The sequence below is a fragment of the Hyperolius riggenbachi genome, chromosome 4 (genome assembly GCF_040937935.1).
Source record: "Hyperolius riggenbachi isolate aHypRig1 chromosome 4, aHypRig1.pri, whole genome shotgun sequence".
In the NCBI taxonomy this organism is placed as follows: domain Eukaryota; kingdom Metazoa; phylum Chordata; class Amphibia; order Anura; family Hyperoliidae; genus Hyperolius; species Hyperolius riggenbachi.
Genome location: NC_090649.1, coordinates 413,324,141 through 413,350,306, shown reverse-complemented (window position 1 = coordinate 413,350,306; position 26,166 = coordinate 413,324,141). Strand labels below are relative to the sequence as shown.

Below are 26,166 nucleotides of genomic sequence, written 5' to 3'. Positions count from 1 at the left end.
CAGGAAGCGCCGGGATGGAGCCGGAACAGAGCGGTGCGGTGCAGCGTGGAGAAGACGCCCGGGAGCCAGCTTCAGGTAATGTATACGGGGGGGGGGGGGGGGCGCACAGGCGGCAGGAGCAGCTCAACAGATTGTGATCGGTTTCAGGCTGAAATCGATTCACAATCTGTTTGCAGTAAAGGCAGCCATACGATCCCTCTCTGATCAGATTCGATCAGATAGGGATCTGTCAGCTGGTCGATCTAATGGCAAATCGACCAGTGTATGACTACCTTAACACCTGATTACTGCTGCTTGGCCAGAAGTGGTTTTCCTGAGCTTTTCCAGCTCCCAGTCCGACACTGTAGGCAGAGGTGATAGAACTGGATACACAGTGAAGGGAGGTACTGGGAGGGGAGCAATAGAACTTGTGTGCATTATGCCAGTGGAGCGCTGCATCTATAGGCACTATAACCAGGGCTGTAATAGGAAGCACTACAATAGGGAGAAGTGAAAGATAGGGCATCTATACTCTACATTGTCTTCCCTGAACCAGCCGTGGCCAGGCTAGCTTCCCATCATCTTCCAAGAGCCCAAATCATGCCACCAACTTCTCTCATCCTCCTTCAAACCCCCCCCCCCCCATGCCTGTCTGTCCAATTATCCAGAGCTAGGCAAACCAGCCTCCCAACCAATCAGGTTGCAGAGGAGGACATTACACGGTAGCAGATAGGGACCCGCGCTATAGCTGCTTTTAATGTCTTCCAACTTCCAATTCCTTGATAATACTCTTATTTTTATGTGTTCTTCCTTTTTCCCTTCATCTCTGCCTTTCATGCCCACCCTTTGGGGCTCAAGCCACTCTATCGGCTACCCGAGCAATGTGTCTGCACAGCTATCATTTCCTGCACTGTCACCTACGGAACCAAGCTTTGCCCTGATGGGCAATACTATAGTGTTTATGTATTTGGGTTTACACCTTAAAGGGAATCTGAACAGAGTAAAGTTATTTAAAATAAACACAGGATGTACCTGCAAATGAATATTACTTACAGTGCTGCCCATAATTATTCATACCCCTGGCAAATTTTGACTTAAAATTACTATATACTGTATATACTGTATGTGTGTGTATATATATATATATATATATATATATATATATATATATATATATATATATATATATATATATATATATATTAGATATGTGTGTGTGTACGCACTTATATATAGGTGTCTCTGAAAAGATGAGATGATGTGCAAGAGACACTATTGTGGAACAACAAATCATTTCTCAGCTTTTATTTACATTTGAACAAAAAGTGTCCAGTTCAAAATTATTCATACCCTTCACAAACTGTCATAGTCTGTGGGAAAATCAAAAGTTCTATACCATTCCAAATAGTCCAAGCTTTTCTAAAGCATCTCTGCTTTAGAACAGCTATAGCACCTCGCCGGGTCGGCATCTCATGCTCGTGGCGCAGTACTTTGCACACAGTACTTTTGCTCCAAGCCACTTGAGCGGTACGGCCGCACACTCGCACAGATGCAGAAGATGCCAACCTGGTGAGGTCAGCATCTACAACAGAGGGATCCAGGTACTCCCGCGCTGCGGCGACGGACAGATAGGCTGCCAGCGGCTGGAGGAGGCTCTTCGTTTGTTTTTTTTCACCTCGCACCTGTCCTTTAAAGTCATTGGGAGTCATTTAAAAAAAATAAAAGCCAGATACTTATCTAAGGAGAAGGAAGGCTCTGGGTCCTATAGAGCCCTTCCCTCTCCACTCGCAGTGCAGCGCTAACTTCCCCGTTTGAATCCCCCTCCACAAGGGACTTCAGAAGTCTTTGGGAGCCAAGTCCTCCCGAAGACCAGAAGCTCCATACTGCGCTTGCGTGTGTGCAGTATGGGCGGCCTGTCTTCGGGAGCACTCAGGCAACCTAAGACTTCCGAAGCCTCCCTTTGGCGACGGAGACAGCAGTATTTGACCAAATTGGTTGAATACCTCTTCGGGGGGAGCCAGCACTGGAACGGGGACTGGAAGAGGAGAGGGAAGGCTCTATAGGACCCAGAGCCTTCCCTCTCCTTATGTACGTATCTGACTTTTTTTTTTTTTGGACTCCCAATGACTTTAAGAAAACACTTCTTTGACTTGTCACTTATCATTTTATTATCTCTGCGTGAAGAAAAAAAACAATGATGTAATGAAGTTGTGGGCGGGGAGAGAGAGAGTGTTTGGACTATCTATTAACTGCTATTTCATTGTTAGAAAAGCATGTTGAAATTAAAGTGTACCAGAACTGTTGTAAGTAAAACTTTTTATACATACCTGGGGCTTCCTCCAGCCCCATACGCACGGATCGCTCCCACACCTCCGTCCTCAGTCTTCTCGCAGTTTCGATACCGGGTCTCCGCACTTCCGTCAGTCGGAGCCAGTCTGACGTAAGTGAAGTGTGTTATTTGAGTATCTCTCCAGCAGCCACCGGAGAGATACATAGAGGGCGCACTTTTCCTGCGTATACTGGCCCGACTGACGGAAGTGCAGGGACCCGGTATCGGAGCTGCAAGAAGACTGAGGACGGCAGCGTGGGAGTGATCCATGCGTATGGGGCTGGAGTAAGCTCCAGGTAAGTATAAAACGTTTTACTTACAACAGCTATGGTTTCCTTTAATGGATTAATTTTCTCTGCAATTTCAACAATTCCTGATTCGAAACATGCATCTTGCTTTTACATTCAACCAAAACTGGAGATTATACAGTACAGACCTTATGTAACTTGGCAGCCGGATGAGTACATCAGAAATCTTGCTCATTCTCGGTCTTCCTGCAGGAACACTATTGATGTTACGGTTTCACCTTGTCCAATTCAAAATGCCCAACAGGCTGCTTCAGGTTTCCCAGAGATTGAGCGTCGCTACAACTTTGTGCCTGGCGGAAAAATTCATTTTGCGTAGTAGCTGGAGAATTGGAGAAAAATGAAGAATCGAGAGCGCCTTTACTTGGACGCGAGCCATTCTCTAGCAAACGCACCGGAGGTCAATTGTGGCAGACTAATTTATCTCAATGGAAAGCTGCAGGCTAATAAGAATAGAACATCAAACTGTTCTTTTTGTTCTTTTTCTCTAACAGGTCTACAGTGTTACATTTCCAGTGTAGTATTAACCCAGTTTTTGGGAGTTATAAGTGTAAATATCTCTATGGAATATGCAGACGTTCTATATGTAAATGAGCTTTAAGAAGTCAAGGACAAAGAACTGACCCCTGTATCAGTCTGTTTAAATGGAACACTGAAAATACTAACCAGAGCAGCAAATAAGGGTTTGCTCAAAATTTCTAGGCTGCCTTAGAAAATGACATATGAGAATGGTTGTAAAGGACAAGTTTAACGGCCTCTCTTATTTTCTGGCTGAGGCCTATGATGGGGATGGGACTTAGGAAAAAACGGACATATAGGAACCTGTCTCATAGAGGGCCAGTTAAAGCCTTATTTCTGGTATAGTTATTATCAAATCCTTGTACAATCTGGACCCTGAATACTTGAAGGACTTGTTGTAACTGAACCACACCCCCCACAATCTTAGTTCAAAGTGATCTAATAACTTGGTCATCCCCAGAGTCCAGCTCAAAACCTTTGGAGACAGAGCCTTCTGTCATGCTGCTCCGACACTTTGCAACTCCCTGCCAAACCCAATCAGGACCTCTCCATACCTGGAAGCATTTAAATCCAAACTGAAAAGTCACCTGTTTAGTCTGGCATTTATGAACACCTGACTATTTCCTCTGTAACACAGTCCAGCCTGGAACCCTGTGATCTGAGTCCTATGGGAGAAAAGCGCTTTACAAAGTTTCAAGATTCAAGCACTTTATTGTTGTGTTACCACGAAATTACTTTTCATGACAACATACAACACATTAACAAATGTCAATGTATTGTATTATTGTATTGTATATGCTTTTAAAATATATTGTTATAAATATATTATGCGTTTTTTATGCATATTTTTGGCAAAATAACAGGAAAATGTCCAGTCACTACTGAATAATAATAGAGTATGGTAGGCATGGGTGTCTGTTATCTAATATACAGAATAACAATTGGTTCAAGGATTGCAATACAGCATTTAACCTAATCTCAGTTGATAACCGTACTTCAAGAGTCCCACACCATATTACACGTTAGGCAGAAATCCGTTATTCTGGTGAGTTAGAGCAATGTTTCTCAACATTTTATTGGTATGTACCCAATTTTAAAACCCTGTACTCACCAAGTACTCCCTAGCATAGTAAACATTATCACAAGTATCCCTTGACAAATATATATTTAATCATATTACATGATAATTGGTTCTAAACATTTTCCCAGCATTTACCATTGCTTTTATTTAGCTAAAACACTAATTTGGTGTTGTTTAAGATGTATCATCTTCTAAAACTCTAAATTTGTTATTCTTGGTTAAGTATATCAAACCCAAGTACGCCCTGCAACCATCAGAAGTACCCCCTGGGGTACGCATACCACACGTTGAGAACCTAGGAGCTAGAACATGAAAAATACAGTCTTTTCAAACAAGGAAAACCATTTGAAAAAAAATTTGAAAAAACAAACCATAATGGGTAATTTATATGTAGTAGTCATGGTAAATAGTACTTCCCTGCAAACTCGATTCCTTTTAATTTAAGGGCTGCATTTTTAAAGGTGCCCATACATGGTACAATTTTATATTTTTTTTAATTAGATAATTTAGTTTGATTATTCCATTAGATCAAATATAAAGATTTTTCTAACATGTTTGGTCAGATTTTTATAGAAAAAAATGGGTAATCGTTCATTTTTCTTGATCGAAAAAAGGATTCTTTTCAACTGTGATTCATTTCATTCGTTTTGGTAGAAAAATGGGAAAATTTAACGTTTTTATTGTACCATGTATGGGTACCATAAGAATGAATTCTAAACAGCAGCCATGACAGTGTGAAGTAAAATATTCTCAATTCAGCTGCAAAAGAAAATTAGAAATTGCATTTTGAACTTTTTAGTGTTATTCTGCAATCAGCAATGTTTCAGTAGCCAAATGAAAGTGTTTTAGTTTCTGTTTACTTTTCAGAAGCGCTAAGGCTGCATTCAACAGTTAATACAAAAACAAGGTATATGATCATTTTAAGAACTAACTGTCCCATGGCAAGCATGCAGACACGGTTCCCGACTGGGGGTTAGATTAGATCGCGAGGGGAGCAGCCTAATTCAAGCTAACACAAGGCTGTCACCCCTCAAAAACACTTCTCACTGCCACCACTAGCTGCTGCTAGACTGGTCTGCATTCAGTCCAGCGTTTTCATATTTGGGCCAGCTCTGCGCTTTAGGCCAGAATATGAGAAACACACACACACACACACACACACACACACACACACACACACACACACACACACACACACACACACACACTGTAATCACACAGTAGCAAAGCAAAATCCCAGCGGTACAATCAGGCACTGAACTTTTAAGGCAAATTACACTGCAGTCTCTCTAGGCTATGAGCTGGTTTAGTACTTCAGAAGTCAGACTTATTAAATAAATATTTAATATTACAAAAAAGTGGAACTGTGCAGAAAAGAATATATACAAAAGATTTAAAAAATCAAAGTAAAAATTACAAAGACACACAAGACAGTTTGCAAAAATAAAAACGGGAATCAAACGTTACCAGTACAAGGTCTAACTTGGTCGTGGGAGGGCACGAAATTCTGATTTGATCAGGATCATCTCTAGCTATGCACTACTTCCAGGAGAAGATGATTTGTGACTGTCTTAGGCCGACTTATATAGTCCGATTGGTAGCCCGTGGGTACAAGTCAGATATAATTTAATTTCCTCAGGAGGTTCGCACTGAACGCTTGTCATATCCTGGCTGGCTGTGATATGCAAACTTCAAAGGTTCCTGTCCCACTTTTGAACCTTGCAGACTACAGTTAGTCCGATTGTATATTGTGTCAACAGGGCTGTGTACATGCATACAATGTTCAAAGCAATGCAACACTTTTCCAGCAGATTCAGGACAAAAGAGGGGGTCATTATATAATTACCTGTTTCCTTGCTGGAGACCGCAGTGTCCAGAGAACCTGAATGCTAATGTACTTCACACTGCCATACAGACAATCACATTAGCAGCTTCCTTGAGCCAGGTGACAATTAAACCCCCCAAAGCCAGACTTGCTTTTAGCAGGCATACACATATGACACAGACCGAAAATGAAACATGGCTTCAAATGGATACTAGTTACACCAAATGGCCGCTATATTATATGCAATATCACAAATGGCTGCTATGTTATGACAATAACAACTGAAATTTTACTCTCATTAATAAAGTACTAGAAATTCTTGCTTAGTGGCAATCCAGTGGAGCTGTTAGCTTCAGTATAAATGGAACCCGGTGAAATCAATAGTCAGAAGAGAGGAGAGCAGGCTTTTTCCTTTTAGTGTCAGGATGACATTAGCTGCTGCTTTCTACAGCTAAGTACTGAGTATAGTGCTGGAACCACTTGTCAGAAGTATCCCTATCAGCCTGCAGACTCTTCTTTATTTTATGTGGGACTTTTAGGAGCCAGAAGTCTGATGTTAAATTACCCAGAAACGTTACATGTTAACTGCATCTACTGTATACAGATAAGCCCATAGACTTTTCACACTAACCTCGATGAAGTTCCTACAATTCAGCTATCAATGGAAAAATTTAGACAAATGGGTCCTAAAAATTCCATCACAGATAATCCTCCACAAGTCTGAGACTTCTCAATATGACCAATGTAAGACTAAGGAAGCAGGGCCACCCTTTCTCCTTACTATCTATCTGGGGGTGCGGTCTTGATAGTCCGTGCCCCTCAGCGATCCCGGAGCCCTTTCGCGTTGGCCGCATTCCCTCAGCGGCCTTGTTGGGGGTCTCTGTGGGTCGCGTACAGTCGTACGCATATACGCGTTCCCTCCTACCTGATCCGCTTGGCGGTTGCGGACGAGAGGGAAACGCTATGCGTGCACTTGTACGCATATATGCGTTCCCTCCTTTTGATCCGCATCACCGCATGCGGACGCGGGGGGAACGCCGTGCGTACATGTGGAGATTTGGATGCATCACGCCTCTGCCTCCGCCTCTCACTCACCACCTGCATCCTGTGGTGGTGGGGTGGGAGTGGTCATGGGGGGGCGTGGTAGCATCCTCTGGCCGCCCAGAGCCATCTTAGGCCGGCTCCTCTCTCCCACAGGCAGCAAAACTTTTGAGCCTGCCCTGATGATGCTGGTAATCTCACCAGTGAAACCGGTTGGCCTCTAAGGCTCTCTTTGTGACCAGACACACATGTGGTGGCAGCACATGGGCTTCTGTGGATGGACTTTGCAGTGACCAGCTACTCAGATGAGTATACCTCAATGATATGCATTTCTGCTGGTGACTTGAAAACAGCCTCCTATGGAGTAACCACTGTTTACCCTATGATCATTGAAACAGCTTCCTAGGATGCACCTATATGCTGTTGTTTGCTGGAACTTTGAGCTTGTTTATGTCAAGTTGATGCTGCTGAAGGGATGACCCTGGCGGATTGTTCCATGAATGAACTATATCAACTTTAATATCACACCATCCATACCTGCATATGTCTGTGGTTTAAACACCAACCTGTGAATCTGTCTCAGAATGTACTTCTGATTGGGGCACTAACTGTGGTGAATTGCTTGTTGCTCCTGGGGCTTGCGGATGTGTCAGGCTTGCTGTGAATATAATCTTTGTTTACTAGCCCGAAGTGCTTGCCACATACAGTGTGTGCCTATCAATCTACCTCTGTGCACCTGGCCATTGTTATAGCTCTTAAATGAGACAGCTTGCCTGACCTGTGGACCTGCACATCAATCATTTTGTGATAACATATGCAGTAAGACCACCTATTGTGATGGATTGAATCTTTCTATCGGCTGTTATTCAGCCTTTTGATCCTGCAAATCACTGGAAATATTATAGCAATACAGCCGGAATCTGATACACCTGTGCTTTTTCTACTAGGATGTCTTTTTCCATTTAGGTCCTGGACACTTGGCCTTTAAAATCAATGAAACATTGCAGCAACACAGCCAGAATCTGATACACCTGTGCTTTTTTTACTAGGATGTCTTTTTCCATTTAGGTCCTGGACACTTGGCCTTTAAAACCAATGATATATTTTTCTCTAAGGCTTCTTTGTTTCAATGTTACCTGCTAGGAGTCGCTTCCCCCTCTTTGTGCTCAGAAGAAGGCATGTCCCATCAACTCCCAAGATATTTGATGGATTGCGCACTATCAATATTTTCTTTAGGGGATCCTCTATATTTTTCCATCTGGCCTAGACATGGTGGCACACCTGTGTGTTCTGGTCAATGTTAAATTGATTTACATATATATGTGTTTGTATTTTGGTCATTAATAAAATTTGTACTTTTTTATCAATGGAAAAACATTCACCTCTGTTGTCATAGATACAGAATGCTTAAAAGCCTAATAAAATAATCCTTCATAGTGGATTTTTTTTCTTTACCAAGAATGTTTTAGTCCAGTGCAACAGGTATTGTTCCCGCTGCAGATGGTGGGCTCACAGGGATAATATCTTGTCTTTATAAATGTGGCCATAAACAATGCAACCAGATTGAGCAAACATTTCTCAATTGAGATATATTTTTCAGAATTTTATGATAGTATATTGTTTTTATTTTTTCGAACTATTCAATCAAGTGCAAAAACATCAGATTTCTCTTATTCAAAAAGAAAAAAATGAATTTATGGCCACTTTTAGACTTTTTTTTGTTTTTTTTTAAGTTGTGTAAATATTGGAAAACGAAAATTAGTTGTGTGTTTGCACTACGTTGTTCATTTTCTGTGCTGCACTGTTCTATATTTTTATTTATATATAATTACAAGAAATACGTATGGTAATTGTGAACAAGAATTTATAATCTTTGTTAAGCTGTAGATTCGATTTTTAAAAATCCCTAAAGTGGACCTAAACTCTTGCACAGGACAGAAGGAAAACATAGAGAAATGCACCCTGTATGTATTAAGAGAGTTTAGACTAATTGCCCCTCATCTGTGACTGATCACAACTGTAATTTAATCTCTCAGCTTTGTCAGCTGGCTGCCTTGGCAGAGCAGCTAATTTGTAAACACAGGATATTAACCCTATGCCTGCTTTCATGAAAGCAGTTAGTAGACACACTGTAGATTTATTGCAGGATTTGTATCCGCTGTAACAAAGAAATGTTTTTCTTTAAAGCTTATTATGAGCAGAGAGGAAGTTCTGAGTTCAGGTCTGCTTTAAGAACTCTTCCTGCGTGCGTGTTTTTTTTCCCCATAATGCATTGTTATCCTGGTCAGGGGTAACATTGGTGCCCTACTTCTAAGTGTCTGTCAGCGTACTAGTAGCTAGTCCTTTTCTGTGTATGGCTGCTGTGTAACTGTATGGCTTGTATGAAATAAGGTAAAGGGTGGCATACATTCCAAATTGACGCTGTCAAATTTCGCACAGGATATTACCGATAATTAGTTACTATATTGGTAATATCTGTACAAACTTCAGTCTCCAGTCCTAACACTAACCCCCTAACCAACAATCACCTCTCTATCCCCTACCTTATCGGCTAACAATAACCCTCGGACCCAGATTTATATAGCTGAACCCCGATTTTATTCCTTCACACTAATTTACCAGTCCTGCAGCTACCTGAGTTTCGCTATAGTGTAGCCAGAATCATGGCCGTTTTGTCTAATCATCTCGTCACTCCATGCATGTGGCTGTCTCATAGCCAAGCACCCTCTCCAACAATAACCACCTAGAAAGAGAGATGTTCTGGACCTTTTGGCTATAGAAAATTGGCACTATGATTAGCCTGAGGAAATGGGCTTGTACCCACGAAACGTGTTGCCTGTGCAAATAAAAACTACTTTTTTTAAGTCAACCTCGCTAGTGTCATTGGAGTAAGCCCCTCCACCTTTTTGCATTTATTGTGCTTTTAACAAGGTTTTACTGCTTTTGGGCGCCTCTTTACCTCGGTTGTACTCCATGCATGTGGCTGTCTCATAGCCAAGCAACCGCTCCAAAAATAACCACCTAATGCCCCCAAAACCACAAATTAGCATACAGTGGTTTGTACAAGTATTTGGCCCCCTTTAAGTTTTCCACATTTTGTCACATAACTGCCACAAACATGAATCAATTTTATTCGAATTCCATGTGAAAGACCAATACAAAGTGGTGTACATTTGAGAAGTAGAAAGAAAATCATACATGATTCCAAACATTTTTTACAAATCAATAACTGCAAAGTAAGGTGTGCGTAATTATTCAGCCCCTTTTGGTCTGAGTGCAGTCAGTTGCCCATAGACATTGCCTGATGAGTGCTAATGACTAAATAGAGTGCACCTGTGTGTAATCTAATGTCAGCACGAATACAGCTGCTCTGTGATGGCCTCAGAGTTTGTCTAAGAGAATCTTGGGAGCAACAACACCATGAAGGCCAAAGAACACACCAGACAGGTCAGGGATGAACTTATTGAGAAATTTAAAGAGACTCTGTAACAATTTTTTCAGCCTTAGTTCTTCTATCCTATAAGTTCCTATGCCTGTTCTAATCTGCTCTGGCTTACTGAAGTCTTTCCTAACTGCACTGTCTCTGTAATAAATCAATGTATCTTTCCTCTGTCCTGTTTGTCGGGCTAAAGCTTGATTGTGTGGAATGTGCAGGGCTGCTTGTGATTGGTAGAAGCGATACACACCCTCTGCAGGCCCCCTGCATACTCTGAATGAGTGATTGGTAGAAGCGATACACACCCTCTGCAGGCCCCCTGCATACTCTGAATGACTCACACTCTATGCTTAGCTGAGCCTATTAGAAGCTGGTTAGTTTGTTTGTAAACACTGCCTAAAACTGTTAATTACAAGCCAGGATTGCAGCAGAGAGTGGCAGAAACAGCACAGAGGGGCACAGGAGAAAATAATGAATAGAATGGTATGCTTTTTATTGTAAGAATATTAGAGTACAGATTCTCTTTAAAGCAGGCTTAGGCTACAAAAAGATTTCCAAAGCCTTGAACATCCCACGGAGCACTGTTCAAGTGATCATTCAGAAATGGAAGGAGTATGGCACAACTGTAAACCTACCAAGACAAGGCCGTCCACCTAAACTCACAGGCCGAACAAGGAGAGCGCTGATCAGAAATGAAGTCAAGAGGCCCATGGTGACTCTGGGCGAGCTGCAGAGATCTACAGCTCAAGTGGGGGGAATCTGTCCATAGGACAACTATTAGTCATGCAATGCGCAAAGTTGGCCTTTATGGAAGAGTGGCAAGAAGAAAGCCATTGTTAACAGAAAAGCATAAGAAGTCCCGTTTGCAGTTTGCCACAAGACATGTGGGGGACACAGCAAACATTTGGAAGAAGGCGCTCTGGTCAGATGAGACCAAAATGGAACTTTTTGGCCAAAATGCAAAACGCTATGTGTGGCAGAAAACTAACACTGCACATCACTCTGAACACACCATCCCCAATGTCAAATATGGTGGTGGCAGCATCATGCTCGGGGGGTGCTTCTCTTCAGCAGGGACAGGGAAGCTGGTCAAAGTTGACGGGAAGATGGATGGAGTTCATTCTGAAAACGCAGTCTTACGCACACCTCACTTTGTAGTTATTGATGTTGTAAAAAATGTTTGGAATCTTGTAGGATTTTCGTTCCACTTCTCACGTGTACACCACTTTGTATTGGTCGTTCACGTGGAGTTTCAATAAAATTGATTCACGTTTGGGGCAGTAATGTGACAAAATTGGAAAAACTTCTTCAAGGGGGCCGAATACTTTTGCAAACCACTGTAGCGGTCTATGGAGGTGCCTAAGTACAACAAGCTCCCGTGCCACAACAATGCCTGCTTCACAAGGGCTGTGCTAGTGGATTGTGACTGGTATGTTCATTACCCTTATCTTATATACAGCTGGTCATTCTGAAATTCATATTTGGCATTTATACTGTAGGTACAAATTAAAAATCCTTACTAGTCCTTCAAAAATGAAAACAAAACTGCTTAGAAAATAGTGTCTCTAGAGAGTACAGAACCATTTTTTTCTCTGCTTCCTTGTACAGACGTACAGTATGTAATAGAATCCAAGTATCTCTTGAATAAAGCTTTAATTCACAGACAAGGAAACGGAACAGGAGTTCATTCTGAAAACGCAGTCTTTAGTTATTTATACCCTGCTTCATAGCGGCTATTGTGGACCTGTCAAATGCATTTGTTTCAGATCTCTTAGTAATCCTTTGTACAGACTGCCGGCTTCTCCACAGCCCATTCAGAGGGCCAGCACATGACTGTAGCTGATAAAGAGAGTGATCGGTCTCTGAGCAGGAGTCTGCTGAAGGCCTGATGATTGAAGAATGTGAATGTACACCTTCCGCATCCTGCCTGTCACTGGAAAGGGAGAGCACAGCGAGCAGTGACACTTTAACGGACAGGAAAGCAGATATATTACAGAATTTACACTCCCCTAAAGGAAACCTGAAGTAAAATAAACAACAAAAAGAGATGAGATAAGCATTTGTCTTTGAAAATAATCAGAAATGGGACTTTCCTTGCATCTCATATTCTTATTTTGATTTTAAAGGGGTCCTGTGGAGGCTATTTAAAGCGGAATAAATCCCAGCATTTCTTCTTTGCTCTAAAAAAAATATTTACAGCATATTATATACAACCAGCATTTTTTTTTTTTTACTAGACCAGCATTCAAAGGGTTACACACAGGGCTGGAAAGTTCGGTGCAGAGAAATATGGACGCATTGGAAGTGTCGATTATGTTATCTTGTGTTTACTTAATTGTATCAAGTGAGGAATGTGACACATTCTCTGACTGTGGAGAAGCTCCTGGACACTAAGGCCCAGTGTACACCAAAACCGCTAGCAGATCGTCAAAACGCTAGTGGTTTTGGGAGCAGAGAGCCGATATTTGCTGGGTGCACACCAAGCGGATTTTGTATGTGATCCGCCGGCCGCATCCGCATCAGTATCCGCGTGGCTAATGTATCTCTATGGGCTTGTGCACACCGGCGGTTTGAGGTTTTAAGCAAATGTGCAGCAAGAAGCACGTTTGCGGCTTGCTAAAAACCTCAAATCGCCGATGTGCACCAGCCCATAGAGATACATTAGCCACACGGATTTTCAAGCGGATGCGGCCGGCGGATCCGCCCAGTGTGCACTGGGCCTGACAGAGACTCAAAGCATTTCTGAATTCAATACATAATGAATACATAATGAATAAAACCAGTTATTAATAAAATGCAAAGTCAGCTCACAAAGCAAAAAACTGTACTTTTGGGAACATATAATTTCTAAATGAATAATACTTATGCACAAATGCAAATATGATAACCGTATGGCATATAAAAAGTAGGAAAACATGTTTTTATTGAATATTATGTCAGGGTTTTATACCGCTTTAAAACAAAAAACTGACACTTACCTGGGGCTTCTATCGGCCCCCTGCAGCTGTCATGTCCCGTGCCGTCCTCCTACGATTCTCCGTTACCCGCCGCCAATCCTGTCTAATTATTTGTCTAACAAGACGAATACTGCTCGCGCATCATCAGGAGCTTACTGCGCAGACGCAGTACGAAGTTTTCAAGCTCCCGATGACTCGCACGAGAGCAAGCAAGCGCCGGCCATGGTTGCACAGCCGCAGTTTAGTTAAAAGCATAATTAGACCGGGACCGGCGGCAGGGAACGGAGGATCGTAGGAGGATGGCGCGGGACATGACAGCTGCAGGGGGCCGATAGAAGCCCCAGGTAAGTGTCAGTTTTTTGTTTTAAATAGCATCCAAAGAACTCCTTTAAGTGCTAACCATCTAGGTTTGGAGGTTTAACTGACTCATTGGCAGAATAGTGGCTGGATAGTGTAGTGGTTAAGGGCTCTGCCTCTGACACAGGGGACCTGGGTTCAAATCTCGGCTCTGCCTGTTCAGTAAGCCAGCACCTATTTCAGTAAGGAGTTTCTTGGGCAAGTCTCCTTAACACTGCTACTGCCTACTGAGTGCGCTCTAGTGGCTGCCTCGCAAGCGTTTTGAGTCCGACAGGAGAAAGGCGCTATACAAATACTGCCATTATTATTATTATTATTATTTACAGCTGTTTATATGTTTACTTGGCTCCCATACAGAGTAACAATTACTTACTAAACTTCTTATCTCTTCCCTGCTGTCAGGAATGTTTAACACAAACGTTTTATGACCTCTTATTAGTTATGAGGGAGAATTACAGTTGCAGTCCACTTCATTCTACTGCACAGCTCCAGAGAAGCTAGGATTTGTAGCACTGGTTTTTTAACTCTTACCATTAAAGAAATAGATTTTTTTTCCAACTACCAGTATCCTGTGGAACAGTGCTGTGAACCAAAAAGCGTGCTTGATGTTGGATTGCAAAAATAGTGATAGATGTTTTTCAATGGATGAGTTAATTGATAATGTATCCAGAAAACAATATAATGTAAAGCATAATGCTGACCTCCATCAAGGCCATTACTTTATTCGACTTAAAGAGAGTCTGAAGCGAGAATAAATCTCGCTTCAGACCTCATAGATAGCGGGGGCATGTGTGCCCCTGCTAAAACGTCGCTATCCCGCGGCTTAACGGGGGTCCCTTCACCCCCAAATCCCCTCCGTACAGCCGGGGAGCGCTTCCGCATTGGGGCAGGGCTAACCGCCGCAGCCCTGCCTCCCGCGCGTCTATCAGACGCGTACCTCCGCCTCTCCCCCGCCCCTCTCAGTCTTCCTTCACTGAGAGGGGCGGGGGAGAGGCGGCGATGCGCGTCTGATAGACGCGCTGAGAGGCAGGGCTGCAGCCGTTAGCCCTGCCTCCAGGAAGAGCAAAATTTACGACCAAGTTGGTCGTTAATTTTGCAGGGGGGGGGGGGTTGGGGGTGAAGGGACCCCCGTTTAGCCGCGGGATAGCGGAGTTTTAGCAGGGGCACACATGCCCCTGCTAACTATGAGCTCTGAAGCGAGATTTATTCTCGCTTCAGAGTTTCTTTAAGGGGGCCATACATCTAGCGATATGGCTGTACGATCGACCATTCAATTCGATCATTTTATAGAAACGAGAGAGTATAGAGTGTGTTCCAGACTTCTCAATTGATGAAAAGTGGCTGTTATCATGTTGAATCGACCAGCTTAGTGGATCGAGCAGGAGGCAAGATATGGGTCAATCGCACCGGAATCGGTTACTGTTCACAAGTCATTCGATCGACTCTGAATCAATTTTTGCATTCAGAGCATGAAAGCACAACATCGGTCAGATCGAATGAATCAGGTGAATCGCATAGGATATCGTAGTGTGTGGATCACTAGTCGATCGACTTTCGATCAACCATACTGAAGTTGATTCCTTAATAAAGTCGATTGTTTTGTTGATTGAATCAACATCGCTAGATGTATGGCTAGCTTTAGAATTCTTCTTTTAAAAGTGGTCATAATTCTACTTGTCCTTGGATAGTGTACTGTAATTGTTTTGTACTGTAGGTGATAGATAAACAGCACACCTGCTGTGCTGAAACAATTGAAAGCATTGCACCAGGTTTTCTATACTCGATACGTCTACCTCAGGGGGTACTGGAACTCAGCACAGTTGCTCCATTCTAGCAAGATTTTTAGATTTTAGAAAATATTCATATGTAGCAAACATGAATAGTTATTTTAGTTACGCAAAAGCATCAAGGAATGTTTTATTTATGGAGTACTTTTAAAACCGTGTCCGGTACAAGAGATGGTGTTCCACACAAAAAAAGGGCTACTTGGCAAACATTGCCATTGATAAAAAGAAAAGAAAATGCTACAAGCTAGGATAATGTTGTGGAGGATCACACAGCAAGAAACTGGTCACAAGGCTGTGCACTAGTCATATAGCGAGGCTCTGCTGGTTAATCCCTTCCAATCCTATGTCCAACATTGGCCTTTTCCTCCATAGTGCCACTGTCAGACTTAGTCCATCATAGGAAAACTGGCTGCCACTAGAGGCGCTGTTGTTGCCTGGTTAAATCTGGCACAGTGTCAGCCCCTCACAGCCTCAAGACTAAGTCCAACATTTTTATTATTCCCAGCCTCATCCCCTCCGCTGTTGTGCCACAAAATATATAAATTTGTAGCTGCATTTTGGTCATTAGGGGCGCTGTTGCCGGATCTAGTCCTGTATGTCGTCCCGCTATGTGGATCAAGTTATTCGACCTGCTAGGACTTTGGTGCTCCTTGTGCAGCCTTTGGAACTCTTCGAAGTTCCAGAGATGAGTGCATCTGTACTGCACAAGCCCAGACTGGCGTGTGCGCGGTACAGATGCTGTCATCTTTAGTACTACTCTGGGACATGAGTAGTTCTGAAGGCTACCCGAGGAGTACCGAAGAGCTATTAGATCAGGCAAGTCAAACAGCTTCAACCAGAGAATGATGGGACGGACCAGGAAGGCTCGCAGGTATCTAGAACCTTCCATCTACTTACATCAGAAACCGATCATGGTGAAATGGGGTCCTAGGCAAGTACCAACTGTGATTTTTTTTTTTTGTAAGATTTGGTAGGGGCTAGTGTCAACCAGGCCCCAGTCTCTCTTCAGGCCATAGGCGCTTGCCTAGCTTTGCCTGTGGATGATCTGGCTCTGATTTAGCTATGTATCAAACCTGAAGTGAGTTTCTTCACGTCAGGTTCTCTTTAAGCATAGTTTTCATAGATATGAAATACCTGGGTATTTGGAGACCACCTACATTGCCGCTCTTCTGAATTTAAAAGTCGAATAAAACTATCAGTTTATATTAGCGGTCTGCTTTAACCTCCCTGGCGGTAAGCCCGTGCTGAGCACAGGCTAAGCCGCCGCGGAGGATTGCTCAGGCCCTGTTGGGCCGATTTGTACACTTTTTTGTTGTTGTTGCATGCAGCTAGCACTTAGCTAGCTGCGTGCATACCTTGATTCGCCGCTACCCGCCGCGTTAGAGGGCCCCCCCCAGACCCCGTGCGCAGCCTGGCCATTCAGTGCCAGGCAGCGCTGTGGGGTGGATCGGGACTCCCTCTGACGTCACGACTTCTATGACGTCATCCCGATCGTCGCCATGGCGACGGGGGAAGCCAAACAGGAAATCCCGTTCTGAATGGGATTTCCTGTTTGCGCTGATCACCGGAGGCGATCGGAGGGGGTGGGGGGATGCCACTGCACAGCGGCCATCATGTAGCTAGCGCTAGGCTAGCTACATAATTGGAAAAAAAAATGTAAAGTGCTGCGCTGCCCCCTGGCGGTTTTAATAGACCGCCAGGGAGGTTAATTTACTGAAACATAGTTGTGCCCCATCAGAAAGGCCAGCCTGCGATACCAGTTTTCAGCAGTGGTGAAAGGGAAATGTGCGAGGCATCATTCACAATCATCCATGCAAATTCTGCACACTTTTTTTTCCGTTTATCCACATGACCCATTCATCGTTTTGGTTATGTGTGCATTTTTAATGTGATTTTTCCATGCATAACAATAAAGTTAATTTTACATTAGAATTAATCTAATTCAATTAAAAATCAGATGCCATGTTCATAAAATAGACTGGTAATGAGAAGGATGGAGGCGCCCAATATGTGTTCTATTTTAATGTTTTTAAATCTGAATAAAATTTTTAAAAAGGGGGGTAATCGCTTACTTCTGCAGAAGATATAGAAAAACTTTTATCATAAAAGCAATCTGACAACACGTTTCGTGGGCCATGGCCCGCTTCCTCAGGTCAATACAAAATGCCTTGATAGCATATTGGCATATAATTAGATAGATTAGAGGCGCCTATACTCTATCCCCTATGCTATCAAGGCTTTTTTGCATTGACCCGAGGAAGCGGGCCATGGCCCGTGAAACGTATTGTCGCGTAGAATCAATTTATTTGGGTGCTAAGTTGTATGACCGAGCAATAAACTGTTAAAGTTGTGAAGTGCTGAAATGTACAAAATGGCCTGGTCACTAGGGGGGTATAAACCTATGGTCCTGAAGTGGTTAAAAGCACTAAAATAGAACACACATTGGGTGCTCTATCCTACCCACGGCTGGATTTACCATAAGGCACTGTAGGCACATGCATACAGGCGCCTGATGATGGAAAGGCGGCTCACTCCCCTCCCCAAATGCCTCCCTCCCACTTTACCTATGCAGTCCCAAGCGGAGTGTAAATGAGATGTTACTAACCCAGGTCTCGGCATTTCACTGACTAGTCCCTTCAGTCGGGGGCATCTCTAGCTGCCTAATACTTTGGGGCATCTGTAGCTACGGGCAAGTGAACTAAGGGAGAAGTGAAAGCTGGTCCAGCCAGTACACTTGTACATTTATGGAGGATGAAGTCTAGGGTGCCAGGACACCTGTGCCTATAGGCTCCTGTGATGTAAATCTGGGCCTGATCCTACCCATCACCAGTCAGACCTCCTTTGGAAGTAATAGCTTTGCAGTTTTTCTGGAAAATCTATCGTACTACAGGAGTGCGACCATCCAGTATCCAGCAGGAGCTGCAGTACCGAGCAGGGACGGTTAATTCCCCGCAGGCCTATATGGTGATTGCAGTTCTACCCACCTTTGTGAGTATATATCTATTTACTTTTATCCGCCCTATACCTGACGATACTGCTCCATTGGGCTCCCGGTCTCTCCCTACTTCACGCCTAGGTATTCTTGGCCCCTACAAGAATCACAAAAGAACCCCCCCCCCCCCCCCTCCCCAATATCCTAAATCAAACATCATTTCTCTGCATTTCAATTGACTTACTAATGTATGTATAATGTTCTTATGTAATGCATATCGGACACAGAAAAAAAATCACTGCAGTATTGATCTATAAAACGCTTCAAAAATGAGAAAAACAGGTCAAATGTGATGTCATTGGAATAAATTAAATCGGCAATGAACGCAAAATCGAAATTCTACAAGATGCATGCATTTCTGGTAACGTTTGGCCATGGCAGTGTGTAGTATATGTCGGAGTGCTGCTTTATGGAGGAGGCCTTAATTAGGGCTCAGTTTTTCTCTGTGAAGATGGAAACTTCCTTTAAATTGTTGGGTAAATTAAATATATCCTTGTTTGTCAGTCTTCTTGCTCTCAAATGTTCTCTCTCTCCTTGCCCTTTCATGTAGCGTGTCACAGATTTGATTGACAGACACTCCTTCCACGATCACAATTAGCCTGTGTGGCCAGGAGCAGGGATGAAAAAGCACACTGATAAATGAGAACAAGCCCAGGGCTTAAGCACCTCTGCATGAATAATGACATGCTGTAAGTGTGTGTGTGTGTTTGCTGTGTGGAAAGATCTGGAAATGTTGGCAGTAGAACAACCTCCACTGTACAGTTGGACTTGTTTTTCTGAGAAACAGTTTCCACATTCACAACCCTGGCTTGGGCGGTTCAGATTTGCGTATTTTCCATGTTTTTGCCAGTTTAGAGGATTAAAGAAAAAAATGAAATATTCAGAAACTGGATAACTTCATCATCTAAATTACATGAAATCAGAAATCATTGCCATCTGTTGCCTCAACCTAACAGAGCAGAGTATAGGCTAAGGGCACCCATGGCTGTATTAGGCCAACTATAAGGTAAATAGTACATATCTGCAAAGACCCAATAACTTTTATTTTTTGGTTTGCTACAGGAAAAGAATCACACAGGCCCAGATTTACTTCACAGGAGCCTATAGGCACAGATGTCCTGGCACCTTAGACTCCGCCCTTCATAAAAGTACAACCCCCCACCAAACTTTGCTCCAAGTGTGTGGTAGTGATTGTAAGGGATTGTTTTGGGCAGCGGTTTAGGGGCGAATGCTGTACAAATGCATTGCTTGGCTCCTGACTGAGCATCATCTCCTGTTCTATGGGAAGGGAGGAGGTGAACAGAAAACAAAGCTGCTGCGAGAACTTTAATGGCAGTCTGGTGAGAACGATCAATTCTGATCAATAAGTGGGGGTTCAACAACGTGTTTGCAACATGCTGAAATGTAATATTAAAGCCTCTTGTCCTGTGCAGCTGGTGCAACTGTCAGTCACTCCAGCAGCAAAGTGGGGGACACTCAAAGTGACAGAGTACTGATGCTGAGGCTGCAATGAAAAGCCTTACTGTCACTTTTGGAACATCTTCGCTTAGCAGCTAAAAAATGGTTTTGCACTAGAAAACTGTCAATGAGATTGTCCATAAGGGTCAGATGCAAGGGCGAAGCAATAGCCATAGCAGCTGCTATAGGGCCCTGGAGTAGAGGGGGCCCAGGTGGTACTTGAAGTATTCACTATTAGGGGTGACACCCCTCCCACAGTGTGATGTTCCTGTCTGTGAACCTCGTTGCATTGTGGGAAATAACGGATATATATATATATATATATATATATATATATATAACCTTTTAGATTATTACATTGTTAGTGGGTGTGTTTATAGATAATAGCAGTTAGTGTTTTTTTTTCATGTCTGCCAATAGAAAAGATGATGACCTGCAAGGTCACGGTGGGTCAAACAATATGAACAAATGACACAAGGAATATCAATAATTTCTTGATCTATCTTCTATTTTTTAACTTCTCACTTTGCAATGTATTTTATTTTTCTCCCTTATTGCTATCTTTTGGTAAAGTTCCTCTTTAAGGGCATAAACTTGATACACCTTGGCTTCTGACAAAGTAGTCACCGTGCCATGTGTAGAGTAGTGGCACTCTTGTCATTACTGCTGACCCTCATGGCACCTGGTTACAATTTCTGGTGCTATTATTAATTGATATGTTGTGCGCTGCGCACTCACTCCTCATTTACTCAGTGCATTGATTATTGTTATATGTCAGCTCAGCAAGAATCCCTATAATCTCCTTCACTTGTTTTTCATTTCACAGTTGTTATTCTCATTACGTTTTACCTTATATACTCGTGTATAAGCCTAATTTTTCAGCACAAAAATGTGCTGAAAAGTTACCCTCTCGGCTTATATGCGAGTCAGTGGAGCAGGTTTTGTTACTGGCAGAGGAGGATAAGGATCGTGCACTAGTGATCCTGCTCTTGCCAGCTGACTCTGCTGTGACCATGCCCTCCATCCCCTGCAACATGGTGTGCAGAATGTGCTGCTCAAGACTACCTGTGTCATCTGGCTTGTGGAGCGGCAGCGTGCAAGCAACGTGTCAGTGGTGCAGTGATCGTGGGTACTGTGTGGCAATCGCTGTGTCTCATATCTGACCCCATCTAGTGACGTCTTGAGACACCGCTGTATCATCCTTGGGGCACATCCTGCAATGAGGAGGGGGGCTGACTTGTACTGGGGGGGTAAGGGTCCTATGTTCGAGTCAATCACGTTTTCCTGGTTTCTGAGGGAAAAGTGGGTACCTCGGCTCATACGTTGGTAAGCTTATATGCTAGTATATATGGTAGTTCTATCTGGGTATATTCACTTATGGTTTTCATTACTTCACATGCAGCACACAGTCGCAGGTCCTAGCTTGTGCAAGAGGAAGTCTGCTTCCCCTATTATAGGTTGTCTGCTTCCCACAGTCATAGGGTGTCTGCTTCCCCTATTGTAGGCTGTCTGCTTCCCCCAGTCATAGGCTGGCTGCTTCCCCTACTCATAGGCTGCCTGCTTCCCCCAGTCATAGGCTGGCTGCTTCCCCAACTCATAGGCTGTCTGCTTCCCCTATTCATAGGCTATCTACTTGGTCAGAAGGATTAAACCAGTGATTGTTAAATAAAGTATTGCAACTTAGTGAACTGAAGCCATTGTGTAAAATACATACCAGCATATTACGTAGTTTTTATAAAAGAATAAGTTTGTGTCCGTTTACAAAGGAGGGACTGTCAGAATAATGAAACTGAAAATACAGCAAACATAGACTAGCAGCACTCTTTAACTCCTAGCTGACCACTCCACGCCAATTGGCGTGAACGCAGCAGCAGCCCCAAGACTGCTCAACGCCAATTGGTGTGAAGTCCTGGGGGGAGTTTTGCAGGGGATCATGCGCGCCGATGCGCGAACATCTCCACTTGGGAGCTCCGCCATCAGTCTCCCAGTGGCGATCGCCGCTAGGAGACTGTTACACGGCGAAACAGCCGTCTATTTACACTGTACAGTGCTACGATCTACGGCAGCGCTGTACTGGGGACAGCCATGTGACACGGCTGTCCACCTGGGAGGCACAGAAGCAATCGGGAGGGAGGGAGGGGGAAACTTTTTTTAAAAAAGGGAAAATTTATTTCAAAATAAAACACAAATAAAAAAAAATAAAAAAAAAAACATGCCGGCAAGGGTCAGAGCCCACCAACAGAATGCTATGTTGATGGGCAGAAAAGGGAAGGGGGGGGGATCACTTGTGTGCTGAGTTATACAGCCCTGCAGCGAGGCCTTAAAGCTGCAGTGACCTAATTTGTAAAAAATAGCCTGGTCACTAGGGGTGTGTAAGCCTACGGTCCTCAAGTGGTTAAAGGACCACTGTGAGAAAAAACTGTAAACTATAAAGTGAACCCGAGATGAACAATGCCCCGGGTTTTATACTTGGGTCTTCCACCAAACCCCTTGAGGTCCCTAGCCCTCTCTTCAGGCCGCTTCTGTCCCCCATGGGACTACCCAGTACTGTTGCCAAGTCGCGATTCGTCACACATGTGCGGCACAGCCGCATGCGCTCTTTCGTCTCTGCCTGCACAGCAGGTGTGTGCACTCCCAGCCATGGGACCAAGGAGCGCGCGCAGACAAACAGTGCATGCGCGACACGGTGCGACTTGGCCATAGTACCAGGCTGTCCTGCACGGACAGGAGCAGCCCGGGGAGATGACGAGGCACCGAGCGGCCTTAAGGGGGCTGGAGGAAGCCCCAGGTAAGTATAAAACCTGGGACATTGTTCATATCAGATATCCTTTAAAATTCATACGTACAAAATCTACATTTGACCCAGAATAAAATGCACTATAAATTTTTTTATGTCGCTGCTACTTAAAAATCTGATGGATCTGATAAGTTTTAGACTAGTCCAACTCCTTATGGGGGATTGCTTGAGTTTCTTTATTTTTTATAGAACTTACTGAATGGTAGTTGCTCAATCTAACTGCAAAAACAGTGTGCAAACAGGTAGAGCGGGTTGAATAGTATTTTTTGTATATGTTACGGCCAGAACCCGAAGTGTGGCCACTTTGCGTTCTGGCCGGCCACTTCGGGTTCTGGCCGGCCAATGTGCGAACTGGCCGCTGCGCTGCGGCCAATGTTAGAAATGGAATGTTTCCCTCGCAAGATTAATGTGTTTCTGGCCGTCTCTGGCCAAATGTTGCAAAAGTTAGGTAATTTAATAAAATGAAGCCGGCGGCTTCCGTTCTCTCTCCTCCCCCTGCCTCCTACCCAATACTAGCAGCCGGATAGGGGGGGGGAGACATGTGTCCCCCAGAGTCGTTCGTCGCGGCAGGCAATCCTGCCGTTCTTGCAGAGCGGGTGCAGGCAGAAGCGATGTCTGCAGCATCCCCGCTCTGCTTCCCTGCAGCCACAAACGACGCTGGGGGGACTCGCGTGTGTCCCCCCCCCCCCCCCCGCAGCGCCCATAGGAGAAAGAGAGAGAGGCAGGGGGAGGAGTGATAGCTGAAGCCGCCGGCTTCAGCCGCTGATTGCCGCCGGCTTCATTTCATTAACTAAACTAACTTTTGCTACATTTGGCCAGCGACGGCCAGAAAACACATTGAAGTGGCCACTCTTCGGGTTCTGGCCGTAACATATACATCCTTTACAGGGAGTAATTTTGTACAGAATTATGGAAATTCTGAGCCCCCACCCCCGTGAGGAGATGGACTAGTCCACCAAACCTGTCTGATTTTACTGCTTATTATAAGCGATAGCAACATTGCATCTTACTGTATATGTATGTGTTTACATGTGTTTTAAAATCCTACAAATTTGCAGGATAGTGGTCCTTTAATATCATAGCACAGCTGTACACAAAGTGGAGGTGCAGTAGGCCGCACTTGTGCATGAAGAGGGGTGTGGCCACACAACTTATCACACAAGCTCTTGTTGGATATGTTCCAGCCAGGGGTCCGCGTGCTGCGCCAGTGGGGGCCAGAGGAACTCTGGAAACCTCTGCCAGATCTTGTTTCGTCTCCAATCCACCTTGGGTATAATGCTAGCAGTGTTCTCCCCAGGCTCTTTTAGCCGGGTGCTCCACCCGGCTAGATTTTGTGACCACCCGGCTGTCATCGGCTCAGCTCCTCACCTCCTCCTATGCTGTAAGCAGAGTTGCCCTGCATTTTCATCTCGCCCCACCCGGCTACTTTTTCATGCCACCCGGCTTCTTTTTCATGCCACCCGGCTGGAAACAAATTCTGGGGAGAACACTGGCTAGGTACACATGATTACATTTTCTAGCAAATTTACTGCCACATCAATTATTTCCAACATGTCTGATCTGATTTCCGATCAATCTTCTGTAGAATTAGGCAGAAAATCGATAGGAAATCAGATAAGACACATTGGAAACAATCTATCTGCCAGTACATCTGCTGGGAAATCTGATTGTGTGTATCTAGCTTAAGGCCCAGTAAAAGGAAGTTTAACCACCATTAAAGGAATACTGTAGGGGTCGGGGGAAAATGAGTTGAACTTACCTGGGGCTTCTAATGGTCACCCGCAGACATCCTGTTTTAGCGCAGACACTCACCGATGCTTCGGCTCCGCCTCCGGGTTCACTTCTGGAATTTCAGACTTTAAAGTCTAAATACCGCTGCGCCTGCTTTGCCGTATCCTCGCTCTCGCTGACGTCACCAGGACCGTACTGCGCAGGCACAGACCATACTGGACCTGCGCTGTACACTCCTGGTGACATCAGCGGGAGCGAGGACACAGCAATGCCGGTGCAGTGGTTTTCAGACTTTAAAGTCTGAAATTCCAGAAGTGAACCGGAGGCGGTGCTGGAGCATCAGTGAGTGGCTGCACAGGCACAAGATGATTGCGGGAGACCATTTGAAGCCCCAGGAAAGTTCAACTCATTTTCCCCCCGACCCCCCTACAGTATTCCTTTAAATATGATAAAATGCACACAAACATGCTAACATTGACACTGCCTATGGAATATACTTGTGCCACATTTTCCACTGCTTTTCTTTTAATGTGAAATACGTGGAAAAATGCCTACAAGTACCAAAGTCTATTGTAACAGAATTAAAACCCCTTTGACAGGATAAAAATGTAGCTGTATTTCACGTGCGCTTAGCAGTTTTTCTACAGTTCTGAAGAGCATGTTCTGTGATCTCCACTGTTCCATAACAGATTGGAGGGTCATAGGGACAGGACACTGGGATGCCAGTCACTCCAGGCGTCTGAGGCAAGTAACGATAAAGCTCCGCCCTCCTAAACACCCTCCCTCCACTGTTAGGAAGTCTTGTGTCATCCGGCATCCCTATAAAATATGCTTTTACTTTTTCTTTTCATTGTATTTCCATGGCAGCTGTCTTTTTCTGTCATAAAACATTAAGGTATACATTTGCTAAATTGCTGTAAGGACGACGCACACAAGAAATCCATTAATGAGTTTCTCACAGTCCTGTAATTTTATCTGGAGAAAAAGGTTTAATATTTGATGTGTGGTGTTCACCATGCGCAGTTTTTACTGTAAGCTTTCTGAGCGAATAAATATTACACGTGTTATGTAACAACATGTAAAGCAATGAAAGCAGTATATGTGCTACTCACAGATAAAGCATCTAAATTTTACCTTGAAGATCTTTTTATCAATCCTCTTTTTATTGAAAACAAAAGGAAGCATACAAAATAAAGCATTATATAAAATATACCGTATTTTTCGGACTATAAGACGCTCCAGACCATAAGACGCACCTAGGTTTAGAGGACAAAAAACAGGCATTCACAAGTCAGGAACTCCCTGCATTTGGACTATAAGACGCAGTGATTTTTCCCCCCACTTTTGGGGGAGAAAAAAGGAGTCTTATAGTCTAAAAAATACAGTAAACTCCTTTGAAACAGCGAAATGGATGAATATCCTTACATAGAAAGCGATTTGTACAGGGGACATGTATCCTGGTGAGTACACAGTAATAGCAATAGTAGGAAAATGTATTCATTCTAAAGTCTACCCTGTAGAGCCAGTAAGTTCGCTAATTAACGCACAAATACAAATGTAGAAAGAAAACGT

At 43.8% G+C, this 26,166-nt stretch overlaps 1 protein-coding gene across 3 annotated transcripts in view; it reads left to right on the top strand.

Annotated features, from left to right (window-relative positions):
* Positions 1–26,166, top strand: part of COMMD1 (copper metabolism domain containing 1) — a 206,217-nt gene that overhangs the window by 118,988 nt on the left and 61,063 nt on the right. Inside the window, exon 3 of one of the 3 annotated variants that reach the window (XM_068232379.1) lies at positions 5,081–5,120. The exons of the other annotated variants lie outside the window; for them this stretch is intronic. Within the exon in view, the coding sequence (XP_068088480.1) occupies positions 5,081–5,089 (9 nt within the window). The 3' untranslated portion in view covers positions 5,090–5,120. Of the gene's footprint in view, positions 1–5,080; positions 5,121–26,166 lie in introns of those variants that run through there. 3 annotated transcript variants of the gene reach the window in all.